Source organism: Cheilinus undulatus, linkage group 18 (assembly GCF_018320785.1).
Source record: "Cheilinus undulatus linkage group 18, ASM1832078v1, whole genome shotgun sequence".
Lineage (NCBI taxonomy): Eukaryota > Metazoa > Chordata > Actinopteri > Labriformes > Labridae > Cheilinus > Cheilinus undulatus.
The window spans coordinates 38,026,239-38,048,079 of record NC_054882.1 but is presented as its reverse complement, the minus strand read 5'-3'; the positions used below and the strand labels follow the sequence as shown (position 1 = coordinate 38,048,079).

At 38.3% G+C, this 21,841-nt stretch overlaps 1 protein-coding gene across 2 annotated transcripts in view; it reads left to right on the top strand.

Moving 5' to 3' along the window:
• ccdc88c (coiled-coil domain containing 88C) overlaps positions 1-21,841 on the top strand; it is an 84,433-nt gene that overhangs the window by 51,364 nt on the left and 11,228 nt on the right. Inside the window, exons 20-30 of one of the 2 annotated variants that reach the window (XM_041812474.1) lie at positions 380-541; positions 627-904; positions 1,426-1,569; positions 3,754-3,940; positions 4,061-4,206; positions 6,025-6,114; positions 6,210-6,514; positions 17,075-17,164; positions 18,017-18,115; positions 18,201-18,308; positions 18,399-18,637. In XM_041812474.1, the coding sequence (XP_041668408.1) occupies positions 380-541; positions 627-904; positions 1,426-1,569; positions 3,754-3,940; positions 4,061-4,206; positions 6,025-6,114; positions 6,210-6,514; positions 17,075-17,164; positions 18,017-18,115; positions 18,201-18,308; positions 18,399-18,637 (1,848 nt within the window). Of the gene's footprint in view, positions 1-379; positions 542-626; positions 905-1,425; positions 1,570-3,753; positions 3,941-4,060; positions 4,207-6,024; positions 6,115-6,209; positions 6,515-13,845; positions 14,174-17,074; positions 17,165-18,016; positions 18,116-18,200; positions 18,309-18,398; positions 18,638-21,841 lie in introns of those variants that run through there. The other variant, XM_041812475.1, reaches the window with a different exon arrangement.

Below are 21,841 nucleotides of genomic sequence, written 5' to 3'. Positions count from 1 at the left end.
CATTATGCAAAATCCTTATTACCTGAAAATGCTCTGAGAAGTCTTTTTCATACTGCAATAAGAATAATTTTCTGTAAAAACCCTGATTAAGGTAGCTCCTGGTAAGTCTAAATAAAAAGATACTTCTGAGATTATAGAAAAATAGAGATTTTACTTCCAAAACCACAATTGAGCTCTATTTTTATTCACTTTTTATGATTTATACAAACATAGATGAGATTATGTATGTAACAAACTCGGTATATCAATAAATCGATCGTTCCTGTTAAGCGTTAGGCCCTTGTTTTCACAAAAGTAATTTTATTTGCATCTTTTTTTTTTAGCTTTTATCTTTGTTCTTTTTCTATTTTTCAACTATTTTGGTTTCATTTTTTCCCAGAATGCCTCTCTGCAGACAGAGAGCAGTCTGTTAAAGGAGCAGCTCAAACAGCTGGAAAACCAGAACACATCTCAAAACAACCAGATGGGGGCGCTGCAGCGACACATCACCACCCTGCAGGAGCAGAATTCATCCTTACACACACAGACTGCAAAAGTTCAGGTAAACATCAACAAATCCGTCAAATAGGGTTGTTTGAAAAAAAAAAAGAAAAGATTTATAAAATATTTATTCTACTGTGTCGTAGGTGGAGAACTCCACGCTCTCCTCCCAGAGTGCATCACTCATGGCCCAGAATGCTGTGCTTCAGGGCCAGGTCAGCGCCCTGGAGACGGAGGTAGAGTCTTGGCAGCGTCAACGTGAGGAAGCATGGCGAGCCAGAGAGAGTGTGCTGAGTGACCATGAACGGCTGCTGAGCGTTCACGAGAGGCAGGCGCACGAGTACGAGCAGCTCATCAGTCAGCACACGGCACTGAAGGGCAAACAGAGGGCGCTAGAGAGTGACCACAGGACACTGCACAGCAAGTAAGTGAATATCAAAACCTTTAAGTTTGGGTAGAAAGATGCAAGGTCTCTGGTGAGACTCTTCTGAGATTGAGTAAAACATTAGGATCATTTCTGAGGTTTCATTTAAGTAGAGATGGGTATTTTATACAAGTTTGTATTTATTATAAGCTTTAGTCTAAAACAAACAGACTGCAGAGATGTGCAGAGACCCCTTTAGAGAAAAAACAGTCACAGCTGCTTAAAAATCTTTGTCATCATCATTTATTTCTGTAAAACCTGTTGTGTGAAAACCTTCATTTTCAATGGGGCTAATACAGGCATCAGTTAAAAAGACATCATCATAAAGAACTTGGAGTCGAATAAAACAGGAAAACGAAGTAGACTTAAAGGTAGGAGGGTAGAATTAAAAATAGAATAAACAAACAGTGAAACAGTCGGAGCATTAAAAATAGTAAAGAATCATAAACTATGACCTTGATGCTTGCTTATCGACTAAATAACCCTTTGAATAACAATTCTGCTTTGCTCTGTGATTTCAGGTATTGTATTTTACTGCAGCAAAAGGACAAATGGGAGGAGCAAGAGGGACGTGGACAGAAAGAAAAGGAGGAACTGAACGAGGAGGTCCAGAAGAATCGACTTCTACAACAAGAGAATCTGCAGCTAAAATCAGAAGTGGACAGGTAGTTCAGTTTTACACATCAAATTTAAGTGAATAGATGATATTTATGCTTGAATGAAACGATAAGTGCTCAGTGAAGACATCCCTGAACCTAGTTTTGTCCTTGATATTGGCTGCAACAAATCAACTATGCACAGTTGTGCAGCCATGCTTAAATTAACCAAAAAATATTTAATTGTAGAAATTTGGCAAACTTTTAACTTGCAGGTTAGGTTTAATGAGAATTTCAGAAAACCTGACTGGAAATATGGCAACAAACAAAGAAAATGAAGTTTTTACACTTGGAGGAGGCGGAAACATTGGTGCATTGGTAACTTGTGAATGAATCTGAGAGTAGCAGTCTTAAATAAGTGAACATACACATGTGACTTCACACAGCTGAGGTCCATCAGTATCTAATTAGGTATCTCCACATGACAATTTTAAATTCAAATATACAAAATTACATACACATGGAGGGATCCTGAGTGGAGTAGGGCGTACCCCCAAAAATTGTGTGTGTATACGTCTAGATAAAATACACTAGGGCTGGGCAATTAATCACAAATATGGCATGCTGTCATTTATAAATCGCAGGCATTGCAATATTGCTTTGACTTGGAATATGTCAAAATACTAGTTTAATCCATAAATTTTTGGCAGCTGCATAGATTTTGTGCACATTTTGCAAACATTTAAGTGACATTTTTTATAAAATGGTTAACAAAAAATGTCCATTTCGTGTTTTATGTACGTTTTTCTTAATTAAAACGAGTGACGAGTGAAAAATGATAATCCCCATTCAATAAAGTAATTGATATAAAATTTGCAATATGAGCAACAATAATTGCAATTAGATATATTTTCTAATCATTCTGCCCTAGTTCATTTAATCTTATATTGATAAAGCTTAGCATTAGTTCATGTAAGTCATACCCCTAGCTGCGATTGGCTGATAGCCAGCTTACACAAATTATTGCCTTTCAGCTCCCACAGCCAATTATAGCTCTTTCTCTTAACACAGCTGTCCATTTAAAGATGACGTACTGCACACTAATCCCAGCTTGCAGTAATGCTGATGCACCATGCTGCTGCTGGCAAAGCTTTACCTCCTCCACCCCAGCCTTCTCCTTTATAGCTTAAAGCTTGTTGCTCCCTTCTAATTAGATTCTGCTACGGTGAATTAATTTCGTCTGAATAATTTTGTTGTATTCAATGCACATTGTCATGAATGCAACTATCCATATGGGGGGTTCTAGCCATGCATTCTCTGGAAAGTCAAAGCATGCTCCTTGACTGTCTGTTATAATATAGAAAGATTTATTTCTTGAAATTTGTAGAAAAACTGTAATTAGATTATTTTTGCAAATTGTTCAGCCCTAAAATATACACAAAATAAACACATCAGAACAATAAGAGTGTATATCCAGATATAGCTAGAATTAGTGCATATTCCCCAGAATGTAGAAATGTTTACATATACACAAAAATTTATACAATACAGGCAGACCCTATCCACTGATGAGCGTGTTCTACCTCTGATTTTTCTAAGTAAGCACCCAGGGCCTTTAGTAGAACTCTCACAATAGCACATAAATATAGAAAGTTGTTGAACACTCCCGATTTACACCTATAAATCCTCCCTTCATAAGCTTCGATATAGGCTAGATATACAGGTGCATATCAAAAAATTAAAAAATCATATAAAAGCTATTTTTTCACCATGATTTACTTCTGAAAGATACATTTCTGTATCTTCTGGATTCATCTCATACAAAGTAAAACATTTCAGGACTTTTTTTGTTTTAATCTTGATGTTCAGTACACACAACCACAATCATGAGGAATACTGCTGACTTGAAAAATGTCCAAAAGATGATCATTGACTCTCCTCACAGGGAGGGTAAGCCACACTAGGTCACTGCTGAAAAGGCAGACTGTGGAAGGAAAAAGTGTGTTTTTTCATGAGCACCATGTTCAACTTCTTGACTCTTAAAACTTGAACAACAGTAGTACATTTAAAAAGAAACCCGCATAAATTAGTATTTGATTTTGTCATGTTTAAAATTATATTTGGATTTTGTGACATGTTTGGATTTAAACCCTGCTAGTGACACCTTGAGAGAAATCACAACGCAGAGGTTGGTCTTTCTTCTCATTATAATTTTTTTCATTCCTTTCTGACTTTTTCTGTTTCGCCTGTTAGACTGACAGGGAGCCAGTCACAGAAATCGGAGCAGTATGAGAGCCTCCAGCAGCGTGTGAACGAACTGAAGAGCTCTTTAAGCACCTCCCAGCTGGAAGTGAGTCGATGGATGGCACGATACGATTCATTGATGGAGCAACACCAAGGCCTGGATCTGACCATGACCAAACTTGACAACCACTGTGAGGTAAAGGCAGGCTTTTTATTAAAGTAATAAAAAAATACAGGTACTTGTTGGAGTAGAGTGATATTTGAGCCTTAAAACTCTGTAAACTTCCTGATGTGACTCCTCCTCTTGTGTGTTTAGCTGTTGAGCCGGTTGAAAGGAAACTTGGAGGAGGAGAACCACCACCTGCTGAGTCAGATCAATCTGCTGAGTCAGCAAAACCACACTCTGCTGGAGAGAAGCATGGAGAGCAAAGAGCTGTACCACCAGGAGCAGAAACTATACATGTAACATCAAACAGTAACATATTTATACAAACTACACCATGTTTCAAATTGTTTTGCAAATTTGATTTTAGTGTCATAAACATTCAGTTTTTAGTTTTTGAGTCAAACCCCTGTATGGTATTGTGTCTCAGGGCTCCTTGGATCACTGAAAGCTAGTTTTCCAGGTGAGCCCAATTAAAGGAAAACAACTTAAGAAGGATGTTCCACATTATTAAGCAGGCCACAGGTTTCAAGCAATATGGGAAAGAAAAAGGATCTCTGCTCCTGAAAAGTGTGAAATAGTTCAATGCCTTGGACAAGGTATGAAAACATTAGATATTTCAGGGAAACTTAATCGTGATCATCGTACTGTGAAGAAATTTGTGGCTGATTCAGAGCACAGACGGGCTCGTGCAGATAAAGACATAATGAGGAAGGTTTCTGCCAGACAAATTCATGAGATTAAGAGAGCAGCTGCTAAAATGCCATTACAAAGCAGCAAATGGGTATTTGAAGCTGCTGGTGTCTGTGGAGTCCCACAAACCTCAAGGTGTAGGATCCTCCAGAGGTTTGCAGTCCTGCATAAACCTACTGTTCAGTCCCCCCCTAACCAATGCTCACAACAGAAACGGTTGCAGTGGGCCCAGAAATACATGTAGACCTATTTTCAAACGATCTTGTTTACTGATGAGTGCTGTGCAACCCTGGATGGTCCAGATGGATGGAGTAGTGGATGGTTGGTAGACACCCAGCATGTCCCAACAAGGCAGCGACGTCAGCAAGGAGGGGGTGGAGTCATGTTTTTGGCCAGAATCATAGGGAGAGAGGTGGTGGGCCCCTTTAGGGTTCCTGAAGGTGTGAAAATGACCTCGGCAAGTATATAGAGTTTCTGATTGACTACTTTCTTCCATGGTACAAAAAGAAGAACCGGCCTTCCGTAGCAAAATGATCTTCATGCATGACAATGCTCCATCTCATGCTGCAAAGAATACCTCTGTGTCATTGGCTGCTATGGGCATAAAAGGAGAGAAACTCATGGAGTGGCCCCCATCCTCCCCTGACCTCAACCCTATTGAGAATCTTTGGAGCATCCTCAAGCTAAAGATCTATGACGGTGGGAGGCAGTTCACATAAGAACAGCAGCTCAGGATATTCTGACATCCTGCAAAGAAATTCAAGCAGAAACTCTCCAAAAACTTACAAGTTCAATGAATGCAAGAATTGTGAAGGTGATATCAAAGAAAGGGTCCTATGTTAACACGTAACTTGGCCTGTTAAGATGTTTTTGATTGAAATAGCTTTGATATCAGTAAATATGACCTCCTAATGCTGCAAATTCAGCAAATGACCATTTTCGGTTCTTTACAACCTATAAAATATTTTAAACTCTATTGTGCATAATAATTTGGAACAGTGCATTTAGAGTTTTTATTTTTTTTTTTTAAAAATTATCATTGGGAGGTTTGTAAAATAAAAATTGAATTATGCTCTAACGGTTGATAACTTGAAAATTATACTGGCTGTCACTTGCATAGACTATTTAGGAAAATCGGAGAAAAATCAATTGCATAATAATGTGGAACGTGGTGTAAACATAACATTGCATAGCAAAACAACGATTTCGCTTCAAGGGAACCTTTCTGTAATGTTGTCAAGAACTAAAAATGACAAATTGAAGCTTTTGGTGCTAAAACAAGCAGATTAGTGGTATTGACAAGGTGAATTTTCCCCAATATTTCCTGTTTCTCTTTGTGTCTAATAATAAAAGTACTATTCAAAAGGGGGACCTCAGGGAAAGAAAAGACTGCATTGAAAAAATTTTTGTCTCTCTTCCTGCAGAGATAAACTGAACGCTCTTCGACGTCAGAAAGAGAAGCTGGAGGAGAAAATAATGGATCAGTACAAATTCTACGATCCCACACCTAAAAAGTAATGTTTAGTCAGCACCTTAACTTCTTGAAAATTATGCCTCATCAATATGCAGTGTATTATCTGCTGATGATATATATAAATGTTGTTGTCAGGAGGAGCCAGTGGTCCGGAGCCAAAGCTTTAGCCAAACTCATCAAACCTCGTAAGGAGAGCAGCAGGGAGCGAGGAGGAGACCGAGACAAAGAAGGAGTCAAAGACAAAGATCGAGCAAAGACCGCCCCAGACATCCCTCTACCTGCCCCGCCTCCCCTCCTCCCCCCTGAAACTCCTCCCCCAGTCCCCCAGAGGAAGGCCAGCGACTCACAGGATGGCGGTCATGCCCACAGTAACCATAACAACCACATCACCAGCCCTAGCCTGGGACCCCAGAGTCCAGCTCTGACGCCGATCAACAGAGGTAAAACCACACTCACAAACACTGTAAATAACACGATCCTTCCTTAAACTGCATCAGGAAATGTTTGTGGTAGATTTTACCTTTAAAAGGGGTTTTCATAAATAAGTAGAATATGTTTGAGAAAAGGATCAGATCTTGTCTTTTTATTGGTGAAGCAAATAAAATGTTTTGTAAATGTAGTTACCTCCCAGTGCCTCTAGAGGGTGATGTAGACTAAAACACTTTCTCTCATGTGTCTTCTTAGCTTTATATCACCACTGTATCTGCACTCCATTGTCTCTTTGAGGGAGCTTTACTTCTACAGAAGAAAAGCAAAAGCTTATGTCAGTCAAAGGAAGGTTTCTCTCATGTTTTATCCAAATATGAGTATTTGTAAGGAAATGTTTTACGTGTTGAAGTGTTTTTGACACTTCTATCAGAGTAAATTCTGAATTTCTGCAGCCTCTTTTTATTTTCAGCTGCTTTCGGCTTTGTAAAATGTGCTTTAAATAGAGATAAGAAATCTGAAATTACCCACCACTCACAATGTAGAGCACCTCAGGATTCCTGCAGATCCTCAGTCTTTAGTTTCAGTTTTAAAATCAATGGTCTTAAAAATTCTTATCATATTCTGGCTTGGGGGAGGTCTTAAATTAAATATAATATTTTAAACAAAACATGTCTGAAGATTTGAACAAATCTACACTGTAGTTGGATTTTTTAACTCTTTTTTCTTTGGGTATTTTCTTGTTAAGATTGCATTCATGTCATATTACATATGCATTTATGCATCCTTTTTCAGACTTCAGTATGCCACTGCCCTTTTAGAAATCTGAAATGTTGTTTGGGCTTCAAATTTTCTGTCAGAAACAGGATTTCAAAGCAAACAATTTGTTTTCAGAGATATTATTTAACCAGGAACGCATTACAAAGGAAAATAAATCAGCCACTTCCCTTTATTTGGTTTCTATCGGACATCTACACGGTCATCTTTATTTTCCTTTCTGATATTCAGTTCTTGTTACATAATGTACCAGAAGGCACTGATAACTTTTCTGTCAGATGATGTTTAATAAAGTGTAGAAAGTTAATCCAGTGCCAAAAGTGACTTAAAGTTAAATGTTCTGGCTGATTTTTTATGTTAGTTCTGGGGCATTTTAAAGACATTAAACAACTTCTAAAGTGTTTTTTCGTAATTCAAAGTGGTTTAATTGTTTTAAAAATTATGTATGATTTTGATAGTGTATTCTAAATGACCTCTTGCCAATAGTCCCTATCTGCAGGCTTGCAGGTAGCAGTTTCAGGGCCGTAGAACTAGAACCCGTGTTTTGTCACAACAGCTCCGCCAGTGAAGTGGAGGAGCATTGCAATTAAACAAGTTACAGCAGGTTAGGATGGACCACAGATTCAGGACCGTAGAACCAGGACCCATGTTTCTCACAACAGCACCACCCAGCGAAATCATTGAGCATTGCAATTAACTCATGGAGTGCCAGCCCTTGTATGAAATGGGAAATGCCTTGTGCCAGCTTTTTTGGCCATTTTGAGTCATCTTTCAAGACCCACAGAATATTTTGTACTATGATTCTGAAAACACCAAATAGCTCAAATGAAAGAAGAAACTGTCTATTTCATCATGGAAAACACCGTTTGTTTGTAGCTTGTTCCGTTCTTGATTTATCTGAAGTGTAATAGAGGCTAGTTTCACCAAAAAGACTGCATTTGTATGAAAGAGAGTCTGTCAAGCAGAACAGTGATTTGAATGTTATAATTTTGCCTTCAATGACATAAAAGACATCTGAAAATTGTATTACAAATGTTATTTTATTGTAAAATAAATCACAATGCTTCCTTACCCCGCTATGCCATTCACACTCTAGAACTGGACGACCTCCACAGGACCTCCCTATACGCCCACGTCCTCTCCCGCTTGACGCTGTATGCATCCAGCTGGTGAGAGGCTGCCTTATTTCTCCGACGCATGGGGGGGATTCTTTAGCCTCTTTGCCGGCCAAGGCAGATCATTAAAAGCGCCGATCCCTGGATTCGCTGTCGTTAAGTTCAGTGTCGGTTTCAGTGAGTAAGCGATTTCTCAGGTGAAAGTTCAAAGTTTCTTCCAACGTCTAAGTTAGAACTTTTAGCTAAGATTAGCTCCGTAACGATCGCTCTGCTCTTTGACCCCAGGGTGTCCACCTCTGACGTTTGATCTACCATCACTTCCGACTGTAGTGTTCCGACTACGTATCCCAGAAGCCCCAAAATTACTCACAGGGAGCGTGAGAGCGCCCCCTTGTGCCAGCCGCCAAAAAAACACTTTGACGTATACGTCAATGGCACTCAAGCGTTGGTTTTTAAATGACGTATATATACATCAATGGCACTCAATGAGTTAAGTTGCTTAAGTTAACACGACTTTGATAGGCAGTAATTTAAAGTTAACTTGACCCACTTATTTGTGACAGATGTTTTTTTTTTTTTTTCCATTTTACAGAACTGTTTTATACACCATAAGCCATAGTTTCCCCAAAGTCTTTGATCCCCCATTAAATTCACAAACTTTTTTTTCAAACTTTTATTTATTATCATCTAAATACAACAAGAAAACAAGTGAACAAACAGAACATTTAGAACAGAACCAGATGATAAGTGGGGTACAGGGCTTGCCGAAAGCTTAAGGAACACCTGAGGGAGAAATATAAATATAATATTTAGGGTAGTAGCTAGTTTCTAATGACTTGTGTAACATTACTGATAAGACAACATTAGTTCCCTCACTATCAGTAATGTTGTCTTGTCAATAGTGTTACACAATCCCATGCTGCAACATGCTGTTTATTTTGCTTGGATGAAATTCATATCTTATTTTGAACAGATCAAACCTAGCTCATCAAATGCTTAAGTTCGGTCTACCGCCCATCGCTGTTGTTATTTGTAGTAGTAGCTAGCAATCTGTAGTCAAACAAATGCTCATTAACAACGGCCATGTGTGCAAGCAGGGTCCTATTTTTATGGTCCTGAATCTGTAGTTCTCATTCAACATAAAAATGACAGAAAGTTGTTGACCGGGCAAACAACAATAATTGATAGATATCTAAAAACTGCCAATACTTTTATACTAATAAAAGAATTATATTAATTTCTCTTTGATTGGGTTGTACGGTCTTCCTCCGCTGAGGAAGCCTGCATGCTGAAATGTGTTCATTGTGGTTTTTGCCCCTACCATGTGATAAAATAACCCCCCTAAAACATATCTGAGTGCCGACTCTTCAGTTTTTAAAATTTTTTTTGGTCGAGCACCTTAAAAAGATATACTCAGGAGTTTGCTCTTTTCTTTGTCTTTCATGTTTGCCTCACAACAACATAAAGGACAAGAGGAAGCCATCTGAAAAAGCTGTGTTATGATTTTCATTAACCATGTTGTTACAATGCTAGGTTTAAATTATACTAAAATATGTGACGTTCCTTAATGCTTGACATCCTGCAACAAAACAAAACAACACTGAGAATCCAGTTCGGGTTTTTCTTGGCCCGTCCTGATGAACGGGATGTCACTAAATGACATGTTTTTTGTTTGGGACAATCAGTCACAGAGGAACGAAACACTGGCAGGCTTCTAGAATTACTGAGCAATCTGAAGTGGCAACAGGAATTCTTCCCAGAGTGCTTTGCAGCGAAAGAGTGCAAGCCAGTGTACTGGAATCAAAACATAAACATATTTAGTTCAGAGGAATAGATACCTTATGTAAAATATTGTCAACAGGGAATTTTTAAAGAAATGAAGTCAGCTTACTCCATGCTTTCTTTTTTAGCCCTACCAGTGATTCATAACTTTGGTACTGAAGGCAGACAACAAGATCAAATTGACTTGTGCTTCATTTAACAGATTTTTTTTCTTGCATTTTTGGCACATGGAAAAGTTTTGCCAAAGTTTTTGAGACTTTTCAACATCATATGTTTTAAATTGATACAATTTTCATTATTTTAATGACAGAAAGTACTGAAAATACCAAAGTTTAAAAGAAAACTTAGCTCTTTAGTCATATTATCAGCTGAAAACTGCTGTACGAGTGTTGTAAGTGATACTTGAGACAGCATATTTTAAAAAGTGTCTTTATAACAATTTTTGGGATACTACTGAAGACTCTGTTTCTGTATTAAAATGTTGCATTTGCTTTTTCTTGGGAGTTAAAAACAGAAGCCCAGCACTTCTAGTTTTGCTGCTGGGGTGTTGATATTGTTTGATGTTTAAGTATTGCATTCACATTCAATTCTGATTTCACATCCTTCTCATATAAAGAAAGTTGGAAATAATTGAAAATATAGCGAGGCGATGCATACTTTTCTTCTTTGGATCTTAACGTATTTAAGGCTGGGTTCTGATGCATGGCTGTTTAATTTAGTATGATTTCTCTTTAATTGCTCTACTTTGAAATTTTATTCTACACATGGCTGAGCTCAACTCACGTTTAGTTCAAGAAGCGACATCTTTGTATTTTAACTTCTTGTTCAGTTGTTTTGCTGTAATAAATTGTAACAACCATAAGATTTTTGGAAAAGTTCAAGTTTATAAGAAAATCTCCCATGTTGCACAAACAGTACCGCTCAAAAGTTTGGGATCACTTTTAAATTTCTTTGTTTTCCAAAGAAAAACGTTTTCATGCAGTTCACAAACAGTTATCATCAACTGTCAGTCCTCTGCATCAATCGCATAGTATGGCTGCTAATCCAAGTTAATTATGTTACACAGCTAAAAACATTTTACTAATAAGGGAACAAAAGACTGGACACTGGAAGACCAGAAGAAGGTGTTGTGCACAGATGAGTCCAAGTTTGAGGTCTTTGGATCAACAGATGAACAACATTTGTGAGATGCAGAACAAATGAAAAGATGCAAGAACAGTGCTTAAAACCATCAGTCAGAGAGGTGGAGGCAGCATGATAGTCATTTTTCATAAAAATCATTATTTCTAACCCTGACAATGTCAGCATAACCAGTTCATTTGCTGTATTTCCTATTCAGACTAATTTCATGATTTTTTCCATGGAAAACAAGAAAAAATCCAAGTGATCCCAAACTTTTGAGCGGTAGAGTATGAATTTAAAACATTTCAATACATTTTAATCTGCAACAAGAATCTAACATTGTCCCAAATTCCCATTGACTTTTTCATATCAACGTTAAAAGCCACATTTTAATTTCATGGTCTGTCATCTCTTCTACTTTTCTTGTCTCCTTGTCCTCCTTTCTCTTTTTCTCTTCCTTTACTTTTCCGTTATTTTCTTGACTTTTTCTTCTTATCTGTTTTCCTTTTCTGTTTCCTTTTTCTACATCCTCATTTTCTTTGTCTCCTCATCCCCTTTTTATATCCTGAACTTCATTCACTCTTCTACTCTTCCACCTCCTTTGTTTTCTTTTTTATTTTTGTCTTATTATTAATTTTCTTCTTTCATATCTCTTTGTTGTTGTTTTTTTTCATTTATTTTTATTGTCCAGTGATACAGTCCTTACATTTACAGGTAAGAAAATGGAATGGTACATTATCACAAGATTATACACAAACATTCCAACAAACCTTTGTGTACCTTAATACAAATTCTAGGTCTTTGTTGACATGCATCTTTTGGAAACTTTTTGGCTACTCAGAGGAGACAGGAAGAGGTAACCATAGACATCCACAGAGAAAGTGATACAGAAAAAGAATAATAACAACAACAATGAAAAGAAAAAGGAATAAATAATAATAATAATCTATCAAAACAAAAGTGGCAGTTTTCATCTTCCAATCTGCAAATGACAACAAAAAAGAGACGATAATTGAAAAATTGATGAAACCAGTGCTCCCTCACTGAGCAGTGTTCACAAAATCAGGTCTCAGAGGCTTAACATATTGCACCCACTTTGCCCAATGCAGTTTAAATTTTTCCAGTTTTAAATCAACAGAAAAAGTGATCTTTACCATCTTGGAAGTCTCCATTATCACCAGTGTTAATTAAGTCTACTAAAACCATGACTAAAAATGTTTGTTGACAGTCTTTTTTCTATGACAAAAACTAGACTAAGACTAACAAAAATAGATCTGTGATGACTAAAATTGACAAAAAATAAGTTTAGTTTTCATCAAGATGACTAAAACTAGACTAAAATGTAATTTTGTTCTCGTAGGACATTCAAAATCTGTGATATTTCTCCACTGTAGGTAAATCTGTCAAAAATAACACATTTATAGCTATTCTGCCTCTAAGCTGTAGAAAGCAGGGACCCCAGGTCTGGCAGAATGCATAGAACACACTATAGTGACTTGGTACCAGATTTCTAACAAGAGAACAGATGTTTGGACTAAAAGAAAAGATTAAAATGTGAGGACTTTTTATGAACTAAAACTACACTAAAATGTATTGCGTTATGACTAAAATGACTAAAATGTGACTAAAACTAAAAGAAGTTTCATCTAAAGACTAAGACTAAAATTAAAAATAGCTGCCAAAATTAACACTGGTTGTCACATCTATTCAGTTATTAATTGTAGGTTCAATAGGTGTAATCCATCTTTTGGTAAGAGCCTTCTTACCTGCTGTCAACAAAACAGCTATCAAATAATTATCAATACCTTTTATTTCTCTTGTCATCTTCTAATCTCTTCCTCTACTCCTCTTCCTCCCTTTCATTGATTTTTTCATTGTCTTTTTCTCATCATTCTTCTTATCGTTGTCTTCTTCTTTGTCTTCCTCCTCATCTTGTTCTTGTGCACTTTCTTCTTCTTCTTCTCTTCCTCTCTTTCCCCTGTCATCTAGTTCTGTCTGGTTTTGCTCCCTTTCCCCTTGTCCTCTTTTTCTTTTACCTAATTTTCCTGTTTGTCTTCATCTCCTTTTTCTCATCTCCTTCATTCTCTTCTTTGTTTTCCTCCTTCGCCTTCTTATTTGTAGTAAACAGCAGATGTTCCTATTTGTCTTCATATTAGTTGTCTTCTCTATCACTGTGCTTTGCGGTAAGCCTCGTTTACTTCCTCTGACTAAATCAACACCATTTTTTTTTTCTTTTGGCACAAAGAAGTCTAAAAGAAACTGAATAATCCCCAGCCAGTTTTACCTTCATCTTTTATGTCTTCTTATCTTTGTGCTGAATTTCACACCAGTAACCACATTTCATTTAAAGCCTGAGTGAGTTGAGCTCAGTCTTGAGTAAATGCATGGAATTAAACTGGTCTCTACTGTTTTGTAGTTTGTTTTTTTCTTGCATGGTATCTATAATTTCTCTAAATCATGTTCTTTAACAAACTTTGATTAATTTACTTGGTCATTGTTGCATTTTCTTCACATTTCTCCATCTCTCCCTCCTTCTCTCTCCATCTCAGCTCCTCCCAACCCAAAACGCTTCCGTTTCCTCCGCAGTAAAAGTCAAGAAAAGCTCCTCCCCACCTCACCTTCCTCCTCCTCCTCCTCCCGTCCCCCCCTCACTCTCACCAGACGTCTGCGATTCTGGTCATCCAATGACATCACAGCTGACGTCCTGAATTGCCATCCCGTGTCAGCCAACGGAGTTTTCTAAAATCCTCCTCTTCATCATCTTCTTTAACCCTACATATCATCATCATCATCATCCTCACTGCCAACTTAACATCAAGCTAAACAACAACAGACATTCATGCACTTTAACAGTAACACAGACAAAAGCTACACACACCCTTCTCCAGCAGACAGACATTCAAACTCACAGACGGGTGCATGCTGTGGCTGTGACCCAGCCAGTAAATCTAGTAAGTAGTGTGTGCAGAGTTGGTCAGTGTGTGAGTGTGAGCGCACATGCACGCTTCCAAGCACGCCAGGCTTTCCCGCTCATGTGCACGTCATGTAAGGGTATCTACGTATGAAAATGTTGTGTTTTTGTGCTCTCACTTCCCTATTGTTTCCAATCTGCTGAGTGTATTTCTTTGAATTTATTGTGAGTTGCTTGAAAAAAGATCTTCATAAAGCTTTGCTGCAGAGATTTGTCTTTACCTTTAACAAACAAACAAACAGTATAACTGCATCCAGCACTGCTCTTTTATTGTCTTCTTTTAGGGGAACCTGTTTCAGCCCTTTTTCTGTCCACACTCTCTCTTCAATTTAAACTTAAAGATATGATTCTTTATAAGCTTTGGAGAACTTTTCTGTTTTTTTTTTTTTTTTTTACTAGAGATGTCCCAGTCATGTTTTCTGCTGGAGATACCAAGCATCTTTGTGTGAGTTTAGCTGATATTGACACAATCATACCAAGGGGTGGAAAGAAACTGTTGTAATTACATTTACTCATCACTCAAATTGATGAGTATATTTTTCATTTTTACTTGAGCATTCTTCTAGGGATGTATTGTACTTTATTACATTTTAAAGGGGACATTTCAGGACATTCAGGCTTTTCTGACAAAAACATGTGCCCCTGGCCTGTCCACAACCCCCTCAGGAATCAGAAAAATCTATCTCCCCCCCCCCTTCACCTTTCAGAAAATGTGTGCTGAAACAAGTCGCTCTCAGATTTTCCCCTCATGATGTCATGTGGGGATTTAGCCCCGCCCCCAGGTTGGGTTGGCCCTCCCCACTTGGAAGAAGGTTCCGCCCTCCTCTCCTGATCCTCCTTTTAGCTGCCAGCTGAGAAGAGGATCAGGACAGCCACATCCATTATGCCACATCCATTTCCTGAGAGGGGCGGAGTCAGACGCCTCAGTAACATTTAAAGCCACAGACACAGAAACAGCTCATTCTGAGCAGGGCTGAGAGAGAAGGGTTTTTAGACATTCAAAAATCCAATACTGAAGTGTTTTTTTTTTTTAGCAACAGACTTCACAGGCATGTTTTGGGGACCTCTGAGACCAATATAAACTTGTCTTTAAAGAGTAAGATATATCCCCTTTAAATACAATCACAGTTTTAAAAAGTTGGGACACTGTGTAAAATGTAATTAAAAACAGAATGCAATGATTTTCAAATCTCAAAAAACATATTTTATTCACAGTAGAACATGAACAACATATCAGATGTTGAAATTGAGACATTTTACCCTTTAATTAAAAATATTAGCTCATTTTGAATTTGATGGCAGTAAGAAAAGTAGAGACAGGGCGATGTTTAACATTGTGTAGCATCCCCTCTTCCCTAAACAACAGTCTGTATACCAGTTGTAGACCAGTTGCTGGAGTTTTGGGAGAGGAATGTTGTCCCATTCTTGTCTGGTGTAGGATTTTAGCAGCACAACAGTCCTGGGTTTTCTTTTTAAGATGCCCCAAATGTTGTCTGTTTTTGAAAGGTCTGGACTGCAGGCAGGCCAGTGCAGCACCGGGATTCTTCTACTGTGAAGCATTGAAAGTGCCTTTCCAGACGTGAAAGCTGCCCATGCCATAGTGCAACCCCATACCATCAGAGATGCAGGCTTTTGAGCTGTGAGCTTGTAACAAGCTGGATGGTCCCTCTCCTCTACAGTGCGCAGGACATGGCGTCCATAATTTTCAAAAAGAATTCTATCTTTTGATTCATCTGACCACAGAACAGTTTGGCCTGGAGAAGAGGTGGAGGTGTTTCTGGATCCTGTTCACATATGGCTACTTTTTTACATGAAAAAGTAAGAAAAAAAGTCTAAAGGCACATCCAGACCTAGGTGGGCAGGGGCTGAGCCGAAAAAGAGACTGACAAAGAAAAGAAAGAGCAGAGTTGCTCTGATGAAGAGCAGCTCTACTCGAAACGTCACATTGGTGCAATAAATAATAGTATTTTTGGAGCCCTGCAGTGTGCGAGATGTCTTTCTTTTATTTTTTTCATGATACAGCTTTAACTTGCATTCGTGTTGACAGTTATTTCTGGAAGTGTTCCTGAGCCCATGCAGTGATTTCCAGTCCAGAATCATGCCTATTTTTAATGTGGTGCCGCCTGAGGGTCTGAAGATCACAAGCAACCAATATTGGCCTTTGGCCTTGACCCTTTCACACAGAGATTTCTCCAGATTCTCTGAATCCTTTGATGATATTATGTTCTGTAGATGGTGGGATATTTAAAGTCTTGACAATTTTACGTTGAGGAGCATTTTCTGAAATTGAATTGATATGTCAGCCCTGCGACTGGTGACCAGTCCAGGGTGTAACCCGCCTCTTGCCAGTGACAGCTGGGATAGGCTCCAGCCCCCCCGCAACCCAAACGGGATAAGCGGTATAGAAAATGGATGAAATGAATCAGAATCTAGGTCTTATAGCGTTTAGAAAAGCTTCAAAAGATTTAGCCTTTAACCTTGATTATGAATTTTGGTTGTCAGTTTAAAAGCTGCATTTTTACAATAATACACAGCAAAGTGTTGCTTTAGTTGAGCTATGTTTTATTGTTGTATCAGTTTTTTAGATCTCCCTTCCCTTGGTTGTTGAATTATAGCATAGACCCCTAATGTCTTATTAGATTTAGGTGCGTTCACTGCTGATCCACTGATTCACAGCATCAATGAACACACTCCTTATGTCTTGCTTTGCTTGAATGCTCCTCTGTGTTGCACAAACTACGCCTTCCAATCATTATGTTGCGTCCAGGACCAGAGTGGTTTCTAACAAGTCTCTGATTGGTCCGTAGGTTTGACTGACAGGAGCCGAGGTGTTTATCGGAGCAGCACACCAGGAGGGAGCAATGAGAGCATCAACGGAGACGATTCACATGGACTAGGTGATAAAAATAAAAAGAATGCTCTAACTGTGAAACCTGCTTTGTTTTAAAAAGAAAAACTGTCATTTTTAAAGACCCTGTAAAGTGAAAATAGATCCATATTTAGGTTTGTTGTATGACAGGTCACTGTGTTAGGAACTTCCAGGTCAAATTTCAGTCAAATAAAACATCTCTAAGTTTATAAAATTAAGCTTCAACATCATGAAAAAGAGGCAGAAAAATCTGCTCCACGGAGGTGTGGGCGTGTCTGTTGAATGAGCTGAAGCCCCGCCCACTCAGGAAAAATAAGATCCTCCCAGATTTAAAAAATCTTACAATCTGAACTGAGTAAAGCACTCGCGCCATTAGCCTGTCTCTTGACCTTATGTTGACCTTAGAAGAAGAGACAAAGTCTGTCATTTGGCACAAATCTCTGTTATGATGCTTTAAATGATCCATAGACCACTGTGGCTGATAGATTTGACAAATGTACCTCACAATGAACAGAAAAAATAGCATTTACAGTGTCATGAAAAAGTATTTGCCCCCTTTCTGATGCCTGAGTTTTTTGCATACTTATCACACTTAAATGTTTAGGATCATCAAACCAATTTTAATATCTCATAAAGACAACCCAAGTAAATACAAAATGCTGATTTTAAATGATGATTTTATTTAATAAGGATAAAAAAAAATCCAAACCTATCTGGCCCTCTGTGAAAAAGTAATTAATTCCTCTATGTAACTTTTAACACATTAAAGATTACATTAAAAGTGGTAAAAGTTCTGAACTGAGCCTCTGCAGTAATAAAGCTGTACAAATTGTAAATATAAAATTGATTTAGAGTAACTCTTTAAATTTTGTGTCTTCAGGTCGTAAAGCTCTCAGCTCCACTCCAAGCCACCAACCCTCCTCAATGGGTCCAAACAGCAATTCCAGACTGGGACCAGTTCAAACCCACAGATCTCGAGGTAAACAGAGTCTCTGTTATAACATAATTTATTCTGTATTCAGTGAGAGGATGAGTGTTTATATGACAGTGTTTTCATATTCCAGGTCTGCTGTTTGATGAAGACTCTCACCACAGCAACCCTGGAGGTCGCCCAGGATCAGCTGACTTCAGCCACAATACGTCAAGCTCCAACTCTCCAGTCAACTGCAGAGGTTCGCACAAATATAACCATGTATTTAAAGGATATTCGTGTTGCTGGTTTCCTCTTCAGTCAGTAAATCTTATTTCTCCCTTTCTCGTAGACACAACCGATCGCCAGCCTCGCTCAGCCAGCCTCTCTAGTGATGATGCCATGGGTCTCAGCCAATCACAGCAGACTCTGTCACGTAGCTCCACCCTTCCTTATGACCACACACCGCAGAGGGCTCAACCGCAGCGGGGAGGAGGGGCCAGGACAAAGCCCCGCCCATCTTCACCTGGAAGTGAGATGGTGACCCTGGAACAGTTTCTACAGGAGAGTAACCTGCAGTCACCTCCGATGGTAATAAATGAAATATACTCACAGCTTTTACATGTAAACATACACCTAGAAAATGAAGATGTGTTATAGATGTGTGGTAACTGATCTAAAAAGAATAAGGGGTTAATCTGGCCACACTCAAGATCATTTTTAGATCTTGATTGTAAAACATGGGAGACATAAGAATAATCTCCTCTTGTTCTCCCCTCTCCTTGTTATGAGGAAAAGCAGAAGCACTGTGCACGAGAGCAGTGGTGCATGCAAGAGTTTACCTTAATAAGTCAAAAACCTTGTTTACAGTGTCCTACACAAGCGCTATTATTTTATTTCAATCAGAAAAAGCCACAGGGACCTTTAAAAAACACGAGTACCACCCTCAATTTCAGAGATGCCCATTAGCACAGGATTAGAATTTCCTGCAGACCTCTGTTTGTGCTGAAATATGATAGGTTATTTGCCCTAGAATTCTTACTGTAAAAATTACAGACATGGCTGATTGGCATGGGATTAAAAACACAGATGCCCTGTGTAATACTCATCCCATGCGAGTTGGGCTCTAGAATCATAAATGTCAAACATGTTCTATATATCAGGTTCTTGGTCAGGAAAGCGCTGATGTTATAAGGAGCAGTACAAAATAATTTTGATGCAACAGACTTGTTTTACAGTAAGAAGGGTGTTTATCCATCTCAAGCCTATTAAAGGCTGCTTACGCACAGAGAAATACAAGTATGAACAAAGAAGAAAGTATTCAACCCACTGCATGTAAATTCACCACCAGGGGGTTCACAATCAAAACAATAACAAAAGATGAATACAGTAGAACACGCTATTCACCCCTGTGATTTATTTCATGAGGACTCTGTTCAACAAGAACTGACTCAATGAGGTGTATTTATTAAAAAATAAACATTATTTTTTCATTGATAATAATCCAATATTAAGGAATAAAATCTGTGAAAATTGTCCTTCCTTGCTCCTTAATGCTGTTCTAACACTTGGATATTTTTGAAATCAAGAGTGATGTGACTAACCTTGCAAAGCAGATGGATTTGCCGTTTCCTTGTTTCTCACTGGTGAATCCATCTTGCAAAGCTCCCATCTGAACTGTTTGGGCCCGGTTAGAAAGTGACAGGACCAATCAGTGACAAGGGACAGTACTTTCAGGTGCAGCAGAGTCGTGATGTAAACAAGCAGCAGCAAGAGCTGGTGCAGTTATGGAGGAAGAGATTAGTGTGGATGCTGCTTAAGCGCAAGTTTTATCAGAACTTCACAACATTTCTTCGTTAAAAGAAGAACGAAGAACAGCAGTGAGTTGTTTTCTTTTCAAAAACGACAAAAGTCAAGTACTTACACGTCTGCAGTTGCCATGTTTCATGTTATTCCTCAGTAGCTGCACACGCGCAGCTTGACAGCGGCTACGTCACGTGTTTTGTTGCTCTGATTGGCCTGTAGAGACGTGACGGACAGAACATTCACCCAATCACACTCTGAGTTTTTTTCAAAGCCTCTGCCTTTTCTCAGACTTTTCCTATTGAAGCTTTCCCAGATGGATGTGTGAAACACATCCATCTGGTATGTCAGGTTATGATGTGACTGCTCAGACAAAAAACACAGCTGACACCGCTGGGCATTGAACGCTGGACTCGTTTGGTGCCAGCACAAAAAACTAAATCTGTGGACACAGGTCCTTAAATGCAATAGTCTAAAACATTCATAATTGTTCAGGCTAAAGCTCCTTCCCTTCAAATGTTTGTGGGAAAAAAAACTTATTGATGGCTGACAGATGACGGATGATAATGCCAGTTGCTGCTCACAGTTCTGAAACTCTTTAGAAGAATGACTTTTTTGATGGATTATTTTGCTTGCAGGTCAAACTGAGAAACTTTATAACTGTTATAATGAATATAGATACTTGATTCCTTGTCTTTAAAGCCTCAAGCCCCTGATGTCTGTGCTTTAAAAGAGAGATTTGTGAAATATGTAAAGAAAAGTCACAGACAAAAAGGTCATGCCATGAACTTTTGTTCTATGATGTCAAAATCTACAGACGTGGGGAAAATTAGTGAAAGAGGAAGATTTAAATGTGATTAGGGTGATATTTTTGTCCTACATTATGTTGTCAGATGATTAAAACATACATTTTCATTGATTACACACTATTATTAATTTTTTTTGTAATGTGAAAAGAATTGCGTTACAGATAGACTTTCTGCATTACCGTGTATAATTAAGTGTTTCTAATCATAGATAGCGCCATAGTAAGGCTTTGCAAACATTAAACCTTGAGACTGATATGCAGTGGCTTTCTCTCTTCCTGTCTGTTAACTGCTGTTGCATTTTGGCATTGCCTGAAAGAGCATTCACAGTGTTAGCTCCACATAACACACACGGTCAGACATGCACACACAGCTCTGCACTCTGTTGGTAACTCTGTTTGTCCTGTTATCACCTCTTAACACCTCTGTTACTACCCCCGAAGATGGAACATAAGGTCTCATGCCCACTTCACACTTCCACAGTGAAGATGAAATGCCACATGGGTGTAAATATCACAGCTTTAAATGGCACCATTAACTGTTGTTTTATTCCATTCCATCTTATTCAGAGATGACTCTGAAAATTCGTCACATTTTAATCAATCAGATGGCGTTGATGGTGCTATGATGGTATTTTCATGGAGTTTTGAAATCACTTTGCATTCATATTTTCAAACATTTTTTTTCTGCAGTTATTTAGAATTAATGAGTTACTTCGACAGCACTTTTTAAAGGAACTCTGCATGATCAGACGAGTTCATCTTGTAGATATTTGTATTTCTCATATGTATACTGAACTAAAAATTTAACTAGATATCTGCATTTTGAGTCATTTAAGTTATAAATTTACCAGGAGGCCGCCATGTTTTGGTCTGCGCTGGTAGTGGGACATCACTTGGGGTGAGCGCTCCTCACTGTTGCTATAGTAACTGCTGTTTCAGACTGGCAGCAAGTGTTAGGGCTGCATCTCAGAGACGCTGACAGAGAATTATTAGATTTGAGGTCTCTTCTATTTTTTCTTGCACCACAAGTGGTTAGCAGTCAAACTAGACAAGAAAATGATAAATAAAGAGACATATTTACCTTGTAGCAAATATGTACATCTACATTGGTAGAATATGTTTGAAATCAGTTTTTCTTGCACCAGATGAAGGCCACAGGCTAAATAATGTGTTTAATAAAGTTT